At 35.4% G+C, this 19,269-nt stretch overlaps 1 protein-coding gene across 9 annotated transcripts in view; it reads left to right on the forward strand.

Moving 5' to 3' along the window:
* RSRC1 (arginine and serine rich coiled-coil 1) overlaps positions 1-19,269 on the forward strand; it is a 443,687-nt gene that overhangs the window by 15,720 nt on the left and 408,698 nt on the right. For all 9 annotated transcript variants that reach the window (XM_063704321.1, XM_055381899.2, XM_055381901.2 and 6 more), the window contains exons 2-3: positions 512-707; positions 2,271-2,396. In XM_063704321.1, the coding sequence (XP_063560391.1) occupies positions 512-707; positions 2,271-2,396 (322 nt within the window). The remainder of the gene's footprint in view (positions 1-511; positions 708-2,270; positions 2,397-19,269) is intronic.

Here is a 19,269-nt window from a genome sequence, read left to right on the forward strand (position 1 = left end):
AAAGATGTAGAATTTTCTGTTAGAAAAAAAATTCAACTCTAAGATAGTAAAATATCTTTTGTCATTAGGGAATGTAAGAATAAAGGAATAGTTGGTTGATTACTAAAGAAAATGTCATATAATTAATGAGAAATAAAACTTAAAATATCAGATAATTGATATAAAGAACTGTTCTCAGTCTTGTCAAGAAGCCAGGCACATAAACAATTTTACTTTGAATAAGACTTTTAAAAATTTTACAAAGTTTTATAAAAAGCAGTACATTGAGGCCAGAAATGGTGGCTCATGCCTGTAGTCCCAGCACTTTGGAAGGCTTGGGGGAAGGATCGCTGGAGCCCAGGACTTCCAGGTTGCAGTGAGCAATGATTGTACCACTACACTCCAGCCTGGGATACAGAGGGAGACCCCATCTCTAAAATAAATAAATAAGTGAAATAAAAAATTAATATATTGCATTTCATCCATTGTGCCACCATGTTAGAAATAATATTCTTCAAATTTATGCTTATAGAAATGGGACGTCGGTCATCAGATACTGAAGAAGAAAGCAGAAGCAAGAGAAAAAAGAAACACCGTAGACGGTCCTCCTCGAGCAGTTCTTCAGATAGTAGAACATACAGCCGAAAGAAAGGAGGAAGGAAATCAAGATCAAAGTCAAGATCTTGGTCCAGAGATCTTCAGCCTCGTTCACATTCTTATGATAGAAGGTGATTTTCGTAATTTTTATTTATATAGTAATGAGGATAACATTCTTTAAAATTCATGTTTTTGTATTTTTAATTTTGCTAGATAAAACATTTTTCTTTTACTAGCTATATATTTATGAAAGTCTCAGCCCAGAGTTTTTTTTGTTCCACCAGGTTCAGTCCGTGGGTCTAGTGTCCTCAACCTTTGTCTGTTCTTAGTAGGCAAATAGATACAAAGTGGTGTAGTTTTCTTTTTTAATTTAATTTTTTTTCTAGTGCATTTATTTATTTATTTTTCTAATGAATTATTTTTTATTTTATTACACTTTAAGTTATAGTACACAACATGCAGGTTTGTTACATATGTATACATGTGCCACGTTGGTGTGCTGCATCTGTTAACTCGTCATTTACATTAGGTATATCTCCTAATTCCATCCCTCCACTAGCCCCCCACCCCATGACAGGCCCCGGTGTGTGATGTTCCCCTTCCTGTGTCCAAGAGTTCTCATTGTTCAATTCCCACCTGTGAATGAGAACATGCGGTGTTTGGTTTTTTGTCCTTGCGATAGTTTGCTGAGAATGATGGTTTCCAGCTTCATCTATGTGCCTACAAAGGATGTGAACTCATCCTTTTTTATGGCTGCGTAGTATTCCGTGGTGTATATGTGCCACATTTTCTTAATCCAGTCTGTCATTGATGGACATTTGGGTTGGTTCCAAGCCTTTGCTATTGTGAACAGTGCTGCAACGGAGTTTTGCTCTTGTTGTCCAGGCTGGAGTACAATGGCGTGATCTCAGCTCACTGCAGCCTCTGCCTCCCAGGTTCAAGCAGTTCTTCTCAGCCTTCCAAGTAGCCGGGATTACAGGCATGCACCACTATGCCCAGCTAGTTTTGTATTTTTAGTAGAGACAGGGTTTCACCATGTTGGTCAGGCTGGTCTTGAACTCCTGACCTCAGGTGATCTGCCCTCCTCGGCCTCCCAAAGTGTTGGGATTACAGGCGTGAGCCACCGTGCCTGGCCTTAATTTTAAATTTTTTTAGAGACAAGATCTTGTTCTGTCACTCAGGCGGGAGTGCAGCGGTACAGTCATATCTTTTGGACTCAAGGGATCCTCCCACCTCAGCTTCCTGAATAGCTAGTACTAGAGGCATGTGCCACCATGCCTAGCTAAGTTTTTTTATTTTTATTTTTTGTGGAGACTTGGCCTTGCTGTGTTGCCCAAGCTGGTATCGAATTCTTGGCCTCAAGCGATCCTCCTGCCTTGGCCTCCCAACATGTTGGGATTACAGGCATGAGCTACTGAGCCTGGCCTTGGTTTAGTTTTCATACCATATAATCTGATGATATTTGGAAAGATTCTAAGACCCTTAATACCTTAATTAGTACTGATCCAATCACTAAGTTATGAACCAGTCATATGACTGTTCAAGAGAAATAACATTTTAATTTATCTCTATTTGCTTCCAGGAGACAGTGAGACAGTAAAAATCAGATGATTCTTTAGAATCTAGAAGGTTTTTCCTTAATGCTCATAATAAAAATTTTTATAGCAATGATCTTTGATTATATTTTATTTCAGACGCAGGCATCGATCAAGCAGTAGCTCTTCTTATGGCTCCAGAAGGAAACGAAGTCGAAGTCGTTCAAGGGGTCGAGGGAAATCCTATAGAGTTCAGAGGTCTAGGTCAAAAAGCAGAACAAGAAGGTATGCCTTATTAAGTATTTATTGCTTTGTAACAAATTATTCCCAAATTCAGCGATGTAAAGCAACAATCATTTATTTTCTTATAATTATATAATTTTGATTGAGCTTAGCTGGCACTTATTTTTTTCTCACCTGGGGTCATTCATGCAGTTAGTCATCTGATAGCTTGATTGGAACTGGATGGTCTAATGTGGCCTCACTCATCTATCTTGCATTTGGTTCTGGCTATTGGCCGGGGTGTACGTGGCTTCTCATTGTCCAATAGGCTAGGTTGGGTTTCTTTTTTTCAGCCCGGTGGTGGTAGCACTTGCATTCCCCAGACATGAGTTTACCAGTATTTTGTTAAGGATTTTTGCATCAGTATTCATCAGGGACTTATGGCTTGCAGTTTTCTTGTAATATATTTGTCTGGCATTGGTATCAGAGTAATGCTGGCCTGATAAAATGAGTTTGGAAGTACTCCCTCCTTTTCAGTTTTTTGGAAGATTTTGAAAAGGATTGACGTTAATTTCTTTTTAAATGTTTGGTGGAATTCTGCAGTGAAGCTATCTGCTCCTGGGCTTTTCTTTGTTAGAAGGTTTTTGCTTACTGATTCAATCTCCTTATTAGTTATAGGTCTGTTAAGATTTTCTCTTCCTTCATGATTCAGTCTTGGTAGGTGGTATGTTTCTAGGAATTTATCCACTTTTTCTAGGTTATCCAGTTTATTAGCATTCTTAGTAGTCTTTTATAATCCTTTCAATGTTTGTGGCATCAATTGTAATGTCTGCTGTTTCATTTCTGATTTTAGTTATTACGCTTCTGGTATTTTTTCTTTTTCTTTCTTTCTTTTTTTTTTTTTTTGGAGGTGAGGTGTTGCTCTGTCACCCAGGCTTGGGTGTATTGGTGCAGTCAGCTCACTGCAGCCTCAAACTCCTGGGCTCAATGATCTTCTCGCCTCAGTCTCCTAAGTGGCTAGAAATACAAGCATACACCACCAGGCCTGGCTGACTTTTAAAAATATGTTTTGTAGAAATCAGTCTTACCATATTGCCCAGGCTAGTCTCCAACTCCTGGTGTCAACTGGTCCTCGCACACCTTATCCTCCCAAAGTGCTGGCATTATAGGTATGATCTACCTTGCCCAGCCTCATTTTTTCTTAATCTAACTAAGTACTTTTTAATTTTGTTGTTGTTTTTCAAAACTCTTAGTTTTGTTGATTTTTTTCTAAAGATTTTCTGTTCTCTATTTTATTTATTTTTTTCTCTAATCATTTTTATTTTCTTTCTTTGGATAATTTTTGGTTTAATTTGTTCTTTATTTAGTTCCTTGAAGTATTAAGTTTGATATGAGACTTTTCTTTTTTTCTTAAATGTAGGTGTTCATGCTAAAACTTTCCTTCAGTATTGCTTTTGCTGTTTCTCTTAAGTTTTACTATGTGTGTTTGTGTTTTCATTTGTTTAAAGGTATTTTCTAATTTCTCTTATGATTTCTTCTTTGATGTATTTGGTTGTTCAAGAGTGTGTAGTTTAATTTCTACATATTTGTGGATTTTCTGATTTTTCTACTGCTATTGATGTCTAGTTTCATTTCTTTGTGTTTCGAAAAGATACTTGCTATGATTTCAGTCTTATTAAATTTGTTAAGACTTGTTTTGTGGCCTAACATGAAATCTATCGTGGAGAATGTTCCATGTACACTTGAGAAGAATGCATATTTTGCTGCTGTTGTGTGGAGTGTTCTGTGTATTTATGTTAGGTCTAATTCATCTGTAGTGTTGTTCAGGTCCTCTTATCTTATGTCTTATTTTTCTATCCATTGTTGAAAGTGGATTATTGAAATATCCTACTGTTACTATGTTACTAAATACTTCTCCCTTCCATTCTGGCAATGTTTACTTTATATATTTGAGTGCTCTGGTGTTAGGTGCATATATATATAATTGTTATATATTCCAGAATAATGACCCATTTATCATTATGTAATTTTCTTTTTTTCTTGTGACAGTCTTTGACTTAAAGTCTATTTTGTCTTATGTAAGTATGGCCACTTCTGCTCTTTTTTTGTACCATTTGTATGGATTATCTTTTTCATCTTTTTCAGTATATGTGTGTCTTTACATCTAAGGCACATCTTTTGTAAACAGTATATACTGTAATTGTATTTTGTGTGTATGAGTGTGTTTTGAAAAATTCATTCAGCTACTTTTGTGTGTTTTGTTTGGGGAGTTTAATCCAGTTACATTTACAGTAATTACTGATGGGGAAGGACTTACTGTTGCCATTTTGTTGATTGTTTTCTGCCTTATAGCTATTTTGTCTCTCATGTCTCCTGCTGCCTTCCTTTTTGTTTTGTTGATTTTTGTATTGACATGCTATGATTTTTTTTCTGATTTTATTTTGTATATGTTCTATAGGTATTTTCTTTGTGGTTACCATGAGGCTTACACAAAACATTGTCTATTTTAAGTTGGTAATAACCTTTGATTTTATACAAAAATACTGCTCCTGTATGTTTCTCCACTTCTATTTTATGTTATTGATATCACAGTTTACATCTTATTGTATCCATTAATATAGCTTATAGTTAGTTATTTTTTATACTGTCATCTTTTCAATTCTATATCTGAATTAAAAATGTTTTACATACCACCATTACAGTGTTAGTGTACTCTGTACTTGTGTATTTATTTACCTTTACCAGTGAGCTTTATGTTTTCATGTACTTTTGTGTTGCTGTCTAGTGTCGTTTCATTTCCACTTGCAGGACTCCTCTTAGTATTTCTTGTAAGGCAGGTCTGGTAGTGAAGAACTCCCTTAGCTTTTGTTTATCTGGGAAAGATTTGATTTGTCTTTTGTTCTTGTAGAACAATTTTGCTTGATATAGTGTTCTTGATTGACAGGGTTTTTTTTGTTTGTTTGTTTTTGTTTTTTGCTTTCAGCACTTTGAATATATCACCTGATTCCTTTCTGGCTTGTAATGTTTCCTCTGCAAAATTGCTGAAATCTTATGAAAGCTCCCTTGTGTATGATGATTTACTTTTCTCTTGCTGCTTTCAAGATTCTCTCTTTGCCTTTAACTTTTGTTAATTTGATTATAATGTGTCTATGTGGGCCTCTTTTACTTCACTCTTGAAGTGAAAGGATGAAGTCATTTGAACTTCTTAAATTTGGGTGCCTATTTGTTTTCTCAGATTTGGGAATTTTTTAGCCATTATGTCTTCAAATAAGCTCTCTGTTCATTTCTGTTTATTCTTCTTAACTCCACAGTAAACTCTCTGTTTCTTTCTCTATCTTCTTCTGTAACTCCATAATACGTATATTGGTCTGTTTAGTGATGTCTTATAGTCCCTTAGGCTTCCTTCACTTTTCTTTATTATTTTTCTTGTTTGCTTCCCTGACTCAATAATTTTAAATTGACCTTTCTCTGTGTTTTCTGATTTTATTCTTCTGCTTGACTGCATTTGCTACTGAACCTCTCTAGTGAATTTTTCAATTCAGCTATTGTATTCTTTGGTATTAGCATTTTTGCTTTTTTAATGTAATTTCTCTTTGTTGATAGTCTTGGTTTTGTTTATACTTTGTTCTCTTGACTTCGTTTAGTTGTGCATCTGTGTTCTTTTTTGGATCATTGAGCTTTAAGACAACTGTTTTTATTTCTTTGTCAGGTAATTTACAGATCTCAGTTTCTTTGAGGTGGTTTCTGGCAATTTATTTGGTTCCTTTGATTGGGCTAGGTTTCCTTCTTTCTTCGACTGCCTTGTGATTTTTTTTTTTTTTTTTTTGGCTGAGTTTTTATGCAGTTTTAAAAAACAGCTGCCTTTCCTAGTCTTTATGGACTGGCTTCTTATGGGGAAAGCCCTTCACCAATCAGCTTTTTTCAATGTATGCCAGCTTCCTCATCAGCACCCTTTAGCAGGTGAGAGATATCATTCCCTCTGGCAGCTCTCCAAAATGCTGGAATATTTGAAGCATGTACTTCACTCTTCTCTCTCACTTCTGACGAAGAAACAAGTTGGATGTCTTTTCCCAATGGTGCTGAGTCATCCCAGTCTCTGTCTTTGGTACTGCTGGCCCTCTGGTGCCATAGCAATCTGTTTCTGTTCTCTTTTGCTTTTGTTGGCACCCAGAAATCTAACCTATGCTGTTTCCATTAGTGCTCCAGGCAAGACAGAAACCCATCCCTTGGGTGGCCCTCAGAAAAGTCAGAATGTTGGGCTTACATTCCATGCTTCTCTTTTCCCCAATCCGTTACCCTAAAAGCCATGAGCTGAATGGAGATTTGCTGCCCTTAGGGGCAGGTAAAGTAAAATGGTTCTTAATTATTTCAGTGAGGCTGTGCTTGGCTTTGCGCTTGCCTGGAGTACTGCAACTTCTTAACTGTTTTTTGAAGTTCCATACAGGTATTTTGGTTTGTATATTGTTTTATCAGTGTCTTTCTTGGGGGAATGAGGGCTGGGATTTCCTATTCTGCCATCTTGCCATCATCATTCTCAAGTTAACTTTTTTTGTTTCTTACAGGCTCTTTCTAACCTTTATTTTAAACTAATTTTAGACTAACAGAAAAGCTGTAAAAAATAATACAGAATTTCCTTATACCCCTCATATCACCTCACCTGGTATGGTAATCGAAAGCAGGACATTAACATTGATACAGTTCTAGTAACTAGACTATAAATCTTATCAGTTTTCTCATAACGTTCTTTTTCTGCTCCAGGATCCAATCCAGGATTCTATATTGCATTTAGTTGTTAATCTCTTCTTAGTCTCCTCCAGTCTACGAGAGTTCCTCATCCAAAGATGAGTCTGTGCTTGTCTTTCATGACTTTGGCACTTTTGAGGAATAATGGTGTTTATTTTGTAGATTGCCCCTCAGCCTGAGTTTGTGTGATGTTTTCTCGTGATTAGAGTGAGCTATTCATTTTTGGCAAGAATACGAGAGAAATGACATTGTGTACTTTTTATTGCATCATATCAAGGGGTCTGTGATACTGCTATGTCATAGTGGTGTTAACCTTGATCATATAGTTAAGGTGCCAGGTTTCGCCTGTGAAGTTACTATCTTTCCTTTTGTAGTTGATATCTTGGGAGAGATATTTTCTAACTATAAATATTCTGCGCATCTCCTCAACCTTTCACTTACTAACTTTAGCATCTCTCAGTGGTTTTCTTCTGTAGCAGTTACTTTGGGGTTTGCCTGATGATTCAAATTAATTTTTGTGTATCATATGAGATAGGGGGTTAGGTTCAATTATTTTCTTCATACGGAGATCTAGGAACATTTCTTTATTTCTTTTTTTTTTTTTTTTTTTTGAGACTGAGTCTCTATTGCCGAGACTAGAGTATAGTGGCGCAATTCTCATCTCACTGCAACCTCTGCCTCCTGGGTTCAAGTGATTCTCGTGCCTCAGCCTCCCGGGTAGCTGGGATTACAGGTGCCCACCACCACGCCCAGCTAATTTTTGTAATTTTTGGAGAGATGGGGTTTCACCATGTTGGCCAGGCTGGTCTTGAACTCCTGACCTCAAGTGATCCGCCCGCCTTGGCCTCCCAAAGTGCTGGGATTACAAGCGTAAGCCACCGCGCCTGGCCAGTCTAGCCCTATTTTCTTACTGAGTAGTCTTGGTACCTCTGTTGAAAACCAGCTAACTATACGAATGTGACTCTATTTCTGGATTGTTTATTTGGTTCCATTCCTTTGTCTGTTTTTATACTAGTCTTAGACAATTTTGATTACTTTGGTTCTATAGTAAGTCTTAAAGTTAGGTGTTATTGTTTACATTTTCATATAAATTTTAGAATCAACTTGACAATTTTGTCAAAAGCTTGCTGGGATTTTGATTGGATGTTTATTGAATCAGTAGAATAGGAGTATTGACATCATAGAATGTTTTACTTTATGAACATGTTGTATCTCTCCATTTATTTTGCTTTTCTTTAGTTTCTCCAAACAATGTTATGTAGTTTTCATTATAGTGGTTTTACACAGTTAGGGCAGCTGTGACAAGATACTGTGTGACTTAAACAACATAAATACATTTCTTACAGTTCTGGTGCCTGGGAGGTTAGAGATCAGGGTGACAGCATGGTCTAGTTCTGGTGAGGGCCGTCTTTTAGGTTGACAGATGGCTGTCTTCTTCTTGTGTCCCATGTTACATTTTGGAGATCATAGAGAGGAAGCAAATTCTCTCTTATCTCTTCTTAGAAGGCCATGAATCCTGTCATGAGGGCTCCACTCTCATGACCTGATTACCTCCCACCAGACCCATCTTCAGATACTGTCACATTGGTGATTAGGGTTTCAGCATATGAATTTTTGAGGACACAAACATTCAGTCTATAGCATACATATTTTGTTAAATTTATTTCCACATTTTTTGACACTATTGAAAATGGAATTATTTTAACATTTTATTTTCCAATTATTTGTTGAGTACAGGTTGAATATTCCTTATCTGAAATACTTGGGACCTAAAGTGTTTTGGATTTTGGATTTTTTCAGATTTTGTAATATTTACATATACATAATGAGATATCTTGGGGATAACACCCAAGTCTAAACACAAAATTTATGTTTCATATATACCTTATACTTGTAGCCTGAATAATTTTAAATAGTATTTTAAATTATTTTGTGTATGAAACAAAGTTTGTGTACATTAAACCATCAGAAAACAAAGGTCTCAGATATGGGATTTTCCACTTGTGGCATCATTCTGGCACTCAGAAAGTTTCAGAGTTTGGAGTATTTTGGATTTTTGGATTAGTATATGTAGAAATATAAGTAATTTTGTACATGTTGTATATGTTTTGTACCTTTTGTATTTTACATATTTTTGTATGTTTAGTTTGTATCCTGTAACCTTTCCACTCTTATTAACTCTAGCAGATATTTTGAAGATAGCTTAAGATTTTCCATGAAAACAATTAATTACCTGAAAACTGAGTTTTACATCTTTTTAGAATTGTTTGCTATTTCTGTAGTTTTCTCGGCTCATTGCAGTGTCTAGGATCTACTTCTATGCTGAAGAAAAGTGATGAACGTGGGCAAACTTGCCTTTTTTCCTGTCTTAGGAGGAAAGTATTCAGTCTTTGGCTTTAATTTTTAAAATTTTTTTATTTTTGTCTTTAATAATTTTTTGTTTATATATATATTTTTTATTATACTTTAAGTTCCAGGGTACATGTGCTTTTAAATATATATTAACTAAGTTTCTTGTGGTTGCCTTTTATAAGACTGAAGAAGAACACCACCATATTTCTTATTTGCTGGGAATTTTTTAGTACCAATCACTGCTGGTTTTTGTTAAAAGCTTTTTCTTTATCTAGTGGGATGATTATGGTTTATTTTTGAATACATTTTCATCTTTTTTTTGTTGTCACTTATCTCTTGATTTTTTGTCTGGCTTTGTTAGTCATTTCTATGTACTGAAGACCCCATGGTCAGCGTGATTTTTGTTTTATTGCCTAATGTGGAATTGAAATAACGTGGATATGTTCATTTTGTACCATACCCAAAACACCCATTGTGTGTGGGTAGCATTGAGGGATTTGAAGTGACAGATGTACTCATAAACTTGGTACTCCCAAAATATTTCCTGTTGTTGTTCACTCTCCGGGTTCTTTTGCATGAATATTTTTTCTTTCATAGTGGTATACTTTGCTTTTGATTCAAGATGTCAAATTGAAGACATTTTGTGAATGTGACATGAGGTAATTGTTGCCTCATGATTTCTTGAAACCGTACGCCTGTAGACTACAAGTGTAAAGGGTGTTAGGGAAGAGATCAATTATTGTATATTAGAGAAAATTAGGAAAATTTTTGTTAATAATGTATTAGAACAAGTAACAAATATTTATTAATTTGAAAAAGTAATATAATTTTAGAAAGTGCATTTATCTAGTAAAATAATATACTGAACGTACATTGCACACTGTAAAGGCCAGCATAAATGCTATTGTTTTCTTTAGAAGTCATTTTATTATATTTTATTTATTCATTTGAGACAGAGTGTTGCTCTGTCACCTGGGCTGGAGTGCAGTGGTGCAATCTTGGCTCACTGTAGCCTTTACCTCCTTCACTCAAGGTATCCTCCTACCTCAACCTCCTGAGTAGCTGGGACTACAGGTACACACCGCCACACCCAACTATGATTTTTGTATTTTTGGCGGAGATGGGGTTTCACCATGTTGCCCAGGCTGGTCTCAAATTCCTGAGCTCAAGCGATCCCCCTGCCTTGGCCTCACTGAGTGCAAGGATTACAGGTATGTGCCACCCTACCCAGCCAAGAAATCATTTTAATTATTATTTCTTTGTATTACATACTAGAACATACTTGTGAATTTACTTCTAATTTATCATATTTTAGTAGTTTAACAGACTTTTAAAAAAGGCTTAATTATCATTTCTCCATGCTTTTATCTGAGGAACAAAGGACAGCATGTCTGATGATATTTTTCTGGTACTCTTTTCTCGATTATTGGGTGGAAAGATTGGACTACATTTTAACAATGTAGTACTCTTTATGTTATTTCTTCAACTTGAAAAATGCTGAGTTTTTTGAACTTAAAAATTAGGTTAGTCTCTTTAAAATTGCAAGATTGCTATTCCATTCATGTGACAGTGACCGCATGATCCCTATTCACATAACATCTAAGTAGTAAATACCTGAGAATCACAATTAATTTTATATTGGATGAGCTATCCTTTCCTTGTTTTTGTAGTTTTTCCTTTTCTCAAATATTACCCTCATTGTATTGCACTATTAAATTTTACAGCTGTTTTCTAATCAATGAACAAAGTCAGATCTCCTTCAGAATTCGTTTATTTGTAATCCTTCAATTTGTCCATGAACAGGAAGAAATCTTTGGCAACTCTATTAGAAAATGATTAAGTATGCCCAGTATGTTGGGATCAGCCTAGAAATAGACTTAAATGTAGTTTTGTTCTTGGAAATCCTCTAGTTTTGAGATGAGTGTAGAGTTCGACTTCTGGAATAAACGGATATCTGGAAAATAGAAGATGAAGTAAGAAGAGAATTTCTTTAAGGAAAATATGAATGTTACATTTATTCTAACTCATTTTATTTTTATTGTGAATGTATTGAATGTCCCTTTCATATCCAAATGTAATATGAAAAACTAATTTATTGTTTAAAGTTTAAACTATGCATGAAACAGTTATTGAATTTTAAATTGGGGATCACTTTAATGAAAACATTTTAATATCTAATTATGAAAATTATAGAAATGATCCAGTTGATTTTCTATTTTTATTTTATTCTTTTATTAACCTATTGATCTTTATTTTGTCTTGTATCTGAAAATGAGAACAAAATATGTGCTTAGAGAGCAATTATTTATTTTATTGAGGACATATCTTAAAAGTCAAGAAGTGAAGCTGCTTGGTAATGCTATAAATTTAAAACTGTCCTACAGCAAGACAGTACGATGCAAATATGACTAAATAAGATCACAAACTGAATTTCAGTGAAACAACCAAGATTTACATTAAATTAGGAATTTTAAAACCGATTTAGTTTGTTTTACTGAGCATTTGCTTAATAACATTTTGCCTTCTTGCAATCTTTTTAAAGACAATAATTCGTCTGTGAAATGCAGGCATATCTTCAGTAGAAAAATTGAAAGCAACAGCTCACTTTCTGAAACCACACATATAGCGATATAAAGAAATATTTCAGCTCTACAAAATTTAATAAATCATCCCATTTCCTAATTTGATCATATTAGATGCTGATGTGGAAGAAGCATTTCAAATACCATCTTCTCATTAATATACATCAGTCTGGGGAATAGAATGGAATACTTATGCAGAGATGTCACAGTTACTGTTTCTTAGTTTACTAAGTGGAACAGGTTGAAGTGATTCTGGGTGCTATTTGTCAATGTCTTGTTAAAATGGTTTGGGTCGAGTTATGGAGTCCAGAAAGACGGCGGCTGATGAATCAAAAGTGGATTGAGTGGACAGGAGGCAGTGATTGATACTGTGACAGGATATGAAGAAAGGAACCTTGATACAAGCATGCATGATATTGAATATGAGAAAGAAAATGGCCCTGGAGTATGGATATTATTCAAGGAAATGAGAATAATAATATCAGCCTGAAAATATTGCTGAGTGAAGATTAGGATAGTTCTTATTAGAGCATAATACTTTACTAGGATGGTAGGGATGAAATTATGTAAATATTTATGTGAGAAGAATATTTTAACCTATGACTGAAGACTCTTTAATGATTATTTATTCTTTACAGTAGTTTTAGCTTCATTTTTTCCTAGCTAATTATTATACCATGTATTTATAAGCATCCTAACTAGTAAATTAAAAATTTTTTTCTTTTAAATTATTTCGAAGACCATCTACCTTTACAACATGCTTTTATAGAATAATAGTATTCAGAGACTAAACTTGTTGTGTAAATAGTATTTTACTATCAGTTGGTTTTGACTTAGAAAATTACATTGTTAACTTGAAGTGAAAAATCTGCATTGCATAATTTGCAGCATCCTTTAGGTTAGTCATTTTGAATAGCAAATGAAAGATCCCTGACAGATGAGCCATTTCACAAAGATCAAGGCTGTATATACTGAATATTCTTTTGCGGAATTATCAGTGAAATGTTAGTTGATGTCACGGAGTTCTTGGTGGGAATCTTTTGATTAGTCTGACTTTTGTCCTTGGCAATGTGTAACTAGGAAGAACTTTCTTTTGCTCTCTCACTCTAAGAGTTCTATATCTAACACTGGCAGAAAAAGAGGTTCTTTGGAAAGGTATTCAATTAACTTTTAATTATGTAGTCTATGAGAGACAAAGAGATGTGGAGTTGTCACGTTAATTGTAACCATAATATTTGATTTTTATGTACTGTCTTGTCATCTTAAGTACTTAACACTATAGCACAATTTTTGTTAAGTGTGTAAAACATTTGAAATGAGGCACTGTGAAATATTTACCCAGGTGACTTACATCAGTAGTGATTAATTTATTGATAATTTTTTTCTAGCTTTTTATAAAGATTCTGGTAAGTGTGCATAATACCCCTAAATTCCTTAAAACTAATTTAATTACATAAAAGTTGTTATTTTTGGCTTATCATCTCAATATTTGATGAACCAAAATACCGTACCAGCTAATAACATAATATTTGAACTTAGTGTAAGTTCTTAACTGTGCTGTTTACTGCCACATGTTGTTTTGTGAGGCTCAGAATGTGTTTTGGATATTAGCAGAAGAGAAGTAGTCATTTCCAAATTATAGTGTAATTTTTTTTTTTTTTTTGAGACAGAATCTCGCTCTGTCACCCAGGCTAGAGTGCAGTGGCGCAACCTCGGCTCACTACAACCTTCATCTCCTGGGTTCAAGTGATTCTCCTGCCTCAGCCTCCCAAGTAGCTGGGATTACAGGCATGCACCACCACACCCAGCTATTTTTGTTTTTTTTTTTTTTTTGGAATTTTTAGTAGAGACAGGGTTTTACCATGTTGGCCAGGCTGGTCTCAAACTCCTGACCTCAAGTGATCTACACGCCTAGGCCTCCCAAAGTGCTGGGATTATAGGCATGAGCCACTGCGCCCGGCCTATAGTGTAAATTTTTAATGTTGTTTTTTTTTTCCTGGAGTTTTCCCTCCAATTTTTTTCTTCACATGGTAGCCAAAATGCAATGCAAAATGCAAATCTGATAGGACCTCCTTTATTTCAGTGGTTTAGAATAAAACCCAAAATGTTGACAAGGCTTTAAGTCCCTTTGTGATCTGACTCCTTCCTGCCTTTTCAATCACATCTTTCCAATGCTAGTCATACTTGTAGTGTTTAAACAGTTTTCTTTTCCTAAGGACCCTTGAACATGTGGTTGGTTGCCTCTGCTCAAAATGTACTTTTCTCCTACTCATGATCTGTAATTAATCTTTTAGGTCTTTACTTAAAGACATTTCCTTAGGCTGGGATTTCCTTAGGCAGAATTTTAGCAAGCATGGTAAAGCAGAGCCCACCTTGTCAAGGAAACATGGATATGCATGCAGTCTTACTCATTTTCAACTTATAGATTGAGCTGTAAGCTTGATCATAATCACTCCTCACTTAATTTGCATTTCTACCATGTAGAAACTAATTTGAAATTATAGAAGGTGGCATTACAGACAAGAGATAGCATGGAAAGAGCTCTGAATCAGCCTGAGTCTCGGTATCTTCATGTATAAAGTATTATGCTCATTCTAGTTCTAATTTGATTCGAAATTACATGAAAATAAGTTTCATAATGTATATTATTTAAATTATTTTAAAATATCATTTTTAAGTTTTTAAAAAAACTAATTTGATGTACCTACTATTTTGCCATGTTACCATGCTCTAAAATAGTTATAATTAAATCCGCTAAAAGGAACTGAACAATTACATTGATGCTATTGCTTGCTTGGTAAACTTCTACTTGCTTCCCTACAGAGCTCTAGTTTGCACTGAGCTAAATTCTTATTCTGTTGTATATTTGTAATGAAAATGCTTTTCGTATGTGAGTTTTTGTTTATCTGATTAATAGCTTTCAGAGGTGGCTGTGAGGTCTTATAGAGGTACAGAATTTTTAGGGCTAAAAGGTTATTTTATACTATTTCTTTTAGGTGAGGAAGCTAAGACTAGAGAGGATAAGGTAAGCAAGTAATGGTGGCAGAAATGGTTCTGTTCAGTGTGTGGTGACTTTATGGTTTTCTTTTTGCAGAGTGTTTTTTCTTTTTTTTTCCTTTCCCCTTCCAGTTTTTCAATGGGTGTGGAGATCATGCAGGAGCAATAGAGAAAATGAGAAAATTGTGGACGAGCAAAACTGGGCAACATTGTTCTTGGACAGATAGTCTGAAAGTGAGCCATTTGCTTGAGGATAATAAGTTGAGTGTAAAATGGGTCACACATATAAGTACAAGAGGTTATCAATTCAAGTTCTAAAAATCTGCTCTGTTCTTGTAAGGACACTGTTAAATAAATGTGTGTTTCTGTCGTTCTTTCATTTACCTGAGGTAGTCCATTTTAATAAAATTTATCCAAAATAAAGAAGCCCAGACCATGAGTCTAACCATGCATGCAGTTAATTTTTATTCAGGTCACTATTTATTTTCATTATTTCCTCAACTGGAATGAGCAGCACTTTTACACTGACATGCAAAACAGATGGATTTTTGATTATTAAACCTATTGAATTAATAAGCTCATTTAAAAAATTGGGTATTCTCCCCTCACCTCACTTTCTATTTCTCAGTCAAGTTGCTTTAATTAGGATTTTAATATAATGTGTAATCTGAATATGGCAAAAAGTGAACTGTTAAGTATTATTTAGAAATCACTAAATTTTTGAATAAAAGATTCAGTGATTAATATTGAATAAAAGGTTTTATGGAGATATATAATACTGAGCCAATTAAATATATATATATATAATAACACTATTATTTTGCTATTTTGCTTTAAGATGATGCCCTTGCAGTTTTTAGGTATTTTAAATCAGTTTTAAGGCTTTAAAGTCAAAATTCATTGTTTAGATCTAAAAGGAATATTGTAAAAATTAATTAGTTGACCTTATTTCCAAAAATTAGTAGATTCAGAATACTGAAGTTCTTAGTTGGCAGAACTCTATTGTCTAGTGACAAAATAGGTGACTTTTTCTTTTTCTTTTTTTTTTTTTTGAGATGGAGTCTTGCACCTGTCGCCCAGGCTGGAGTGCAGTGGCACCATCTCAGCTCACTGCGACCTCCACCTCCTGGGTTGAAGCGATTCTCCTGCCTCAGCCTCCCGAGTAGCTGGGATTACAGGCACCCACCACCACGCCTGGCTAATTTTCGTATTTTTAGTAGAGACAGGGTTTCGCCATGTTGGCCAGACTGGTCTCGAATTCCTGACCTCCTGATCTGACCTCGTGATCTGCCCACCTCAGCCTCCCAAAATGCTGATTACAGGCTTGAGCCACTGTGCCCAGCCCTAGATGACTTTTTCATAGACGTTTTTTTTCTCAGCTTTTTTTTTTTTTGAGACGGAGTCTCGCTCTTTTCTCAGCTTTTTAACTGCAGTGCCATTTTAGTATTTCACGTCTTGACTCGCATTGGAGCCCTTTGTTGCCCAGATACAATTAGGGACCAGATTTCCACCTGGGATGGCAACCACATTGTGGGGACCTCTAGTTGGGGGCTCCTGAATTGACTGAATGTACCCTTTGTTGCTTAGCTAAGTTAGAGCTACTTTTCTGTTTTTCAGCTAAGTTTCCATGTTGTGCAGAGAGGGGCTATGACCCCAAATCAGCTGAGTGGATGATCTGTCCACGTTCAACTTCCATGGCTCCTCTTCACTGGTATAGATAACCAGACAGTGACTGCACTTCTTTATGCTATATTTAGCACAGTATCAAGTTGGAGACTTTAATATGTGCTTTTGGTTGAGGTGATTTTGTTTTGGCAGTACCAAATTTCTTGCTATTTCTTGTGCCTCATTTATGCAGCGTGACGGAAAGATTGAGAGAATTCTATGTGGGGCGTGCTTTGTTTCCTGGGCAGAGCCCAGCCCAAAGTTTACCAAGGTGGCTTGACATAAGCACTACTATTAGATTTAACTAACTACTAAGCAGTTTTATTGGGTGGCTCCTTGAATGTGGCAAACACTTAAATGCAGTCCCTGCTTTAAATGAACTTATTGTCATAAGATTTCCTTTTTATTTTTTCTCTATATCTTTGTTTACTTATTCTTTTCCATCATTGTATTATAACAAACTATAGAAAATAATGTTTCCTATATTCCATGATGTATTCAGGAGGAAAAGGATAATTCATTAAGTTAAAATTATTTTCCCCAAGTCATTCCTGTGAAATTGCAGAATTGTAGAATCTTGCCAAAAAATTAATAATGATTACTTAAAATATTTAAGTAGTTTAAAAGTAGGTAAACTGTTGTGTGTTTTATGGTGGGGTTGATTTTAAGTAAATAATTCCTTAATTATTCTCTTTACTTTCATTTTGTTTAGTCTATGTTTCACTCATAGTTTGGTGAGGAAGGATCTAGAGTATTATAAATCTGTTTCTTAAAAGATCATCATATTTGTTCTGTTTTCTAAAAACACTGCTTAATATTTGATGACATTTTCTTCTAGTACTTACTATAATTTTTTGAGAATGAATATTTTATTTTGGCCGGACACGGTAGCTCACACCTGTAATCCCAGCACTTTGGGAGGCTCAGGCAGGTGGATCATCTGAGGTCAGGAGTTCGAGACCAGCCTGGCCAACATGGTGAAACCCTGTCTCTACTAAAAATACAAAAATTAGCTGGGCCTGGTGGTGGGTGCCTGTAATCCCAGCTACTCAGGAGGCTAAGGCAGGGCAGGAGAATCGCTTGAACCTGTGCGGTGGAGGTTGCAGTGAGCTGAGATTGTGCCACTGCACTCCAGTCTGGGCAACAGAGCAAGACTTAGTCTGGAAAAAAAAAAGTTTTATTTTAATAAGCATGTTTATCTTGTGGGTGCTGCAAGCCTACAACTACATCAGGAAGTGCAGATAGTACCATACGAAACTGCATATTAAATTGTATGTTCCTGATGGTGGTGAACTTCAGTAACTTCTTGTGTGTGTTTAATACTTAGAATAAACTGCATTCACAGAGACGTGAAATTAATAGCTAATGATGCTTTTTACTGAATCCAATTAGTCTTTTTTTTTTTTTTTTTGAGATGGAGCCTCGCTCTTTTGCCCAGGCTGGAGTGCAGTAACATGATCTCGGCTTACTGCAACCTCCGCCTCCCAGGCTCAAGTGATTCTCTTTCCTCAGCCTCCTGAGTAGCTGAGATGACAGGCGTGTGCCACCACGCCCAGCTAATTTCTGTATTTTTAGTAGAGACGATGGTTTCCCCATGTTGGCCAGGCTGGTCTTGAACTGGTCTCAAGTAATCTGCCCGCCTTGGCCTCCCAAAGTGCTTGGATTTACAGGCTTGAGCCACCATGCTGGGCCTGAATCCAATTAGTATTTTTTTTCTTTTTAAATTAAATATGGGAAGGACATTTTGCATTCTAATCTTTCTTCCAAAGATTTGTGTTGAAATACATGGTAAATTTTTTCCTCACAGGATTATTGTGAGAAGAAGTTACGAAATAACCTATTAGCATCCTCTACTCTATAAATTAATTTCTTCTCCAAACTTGAGATTTTGGGGTTTTCACTGGTTCTGTTATTTGTGAAATAATCTGTGTTCACCCTCTATCACTACCTCTTGCCTTTGGAATCTGTGCATTTTGAGTCAGTTACCTTTCAGCATTATTTTCAGGCTGTAGATTTAAAAGTTTTATAGTTCACTTTCATACGGGAGGCCCCCAGCCCTTACCTTCCTAAAAATTTTATTTTCCTTACATGGATTGTCAGGCTCTTGTTAAGAAATGGTTTTATATAAAATAGACTTAGGTAGTATTTTGTTTTCTGTTTCCTATATGCACTCTGCTAATGGCCACTATTACCATTGGCCTTTCTGACTGTAACAGCACATTGGACATGTTACTGTTCAGGAAACAGTATATAATGACTCCCAGATCTCTTTCCAGAGCTCTCTTATTTTATGAGTGTAATAATCCCTTCTCATTTATGAGTTTGCCTTATTTGGAATTCAGATCTAATGTAGATTTACTTCTGTACTGTATATGTTTTTCAGAACCTCTGCTGGACATCTGAGTCACTTGTTTCTACTTTTGTTCTTCTGCCAATTTCCTCTTAGGTGATTGGTCACATATATACTAAGTATCATGAAAATGTATTATATTTTATCATTGTGCTATGTGTACTACCATGTGGTATTTGTAGCCTTTGTGATATTGGGCAAGAAAAGATTAAAAAGAAACATTGTTTATGCTGTTAGAGATATTACT

This window comes from Gorilla gorilla, chromosome 2, assembly GCF_029281585.2.
Source record: "Gorilla gorilla gorilla isolate KB3781 chromosome 2, NHGRI_mGorGor1-v2.1_pri, whole genome shotgun sequence".
Classification (NCBI taxonomy): Eukaryota; Metazoa; Chordata; class Mammalia; order Primates; family Hominidae; genus Gorilla; species Gorilla gorilla.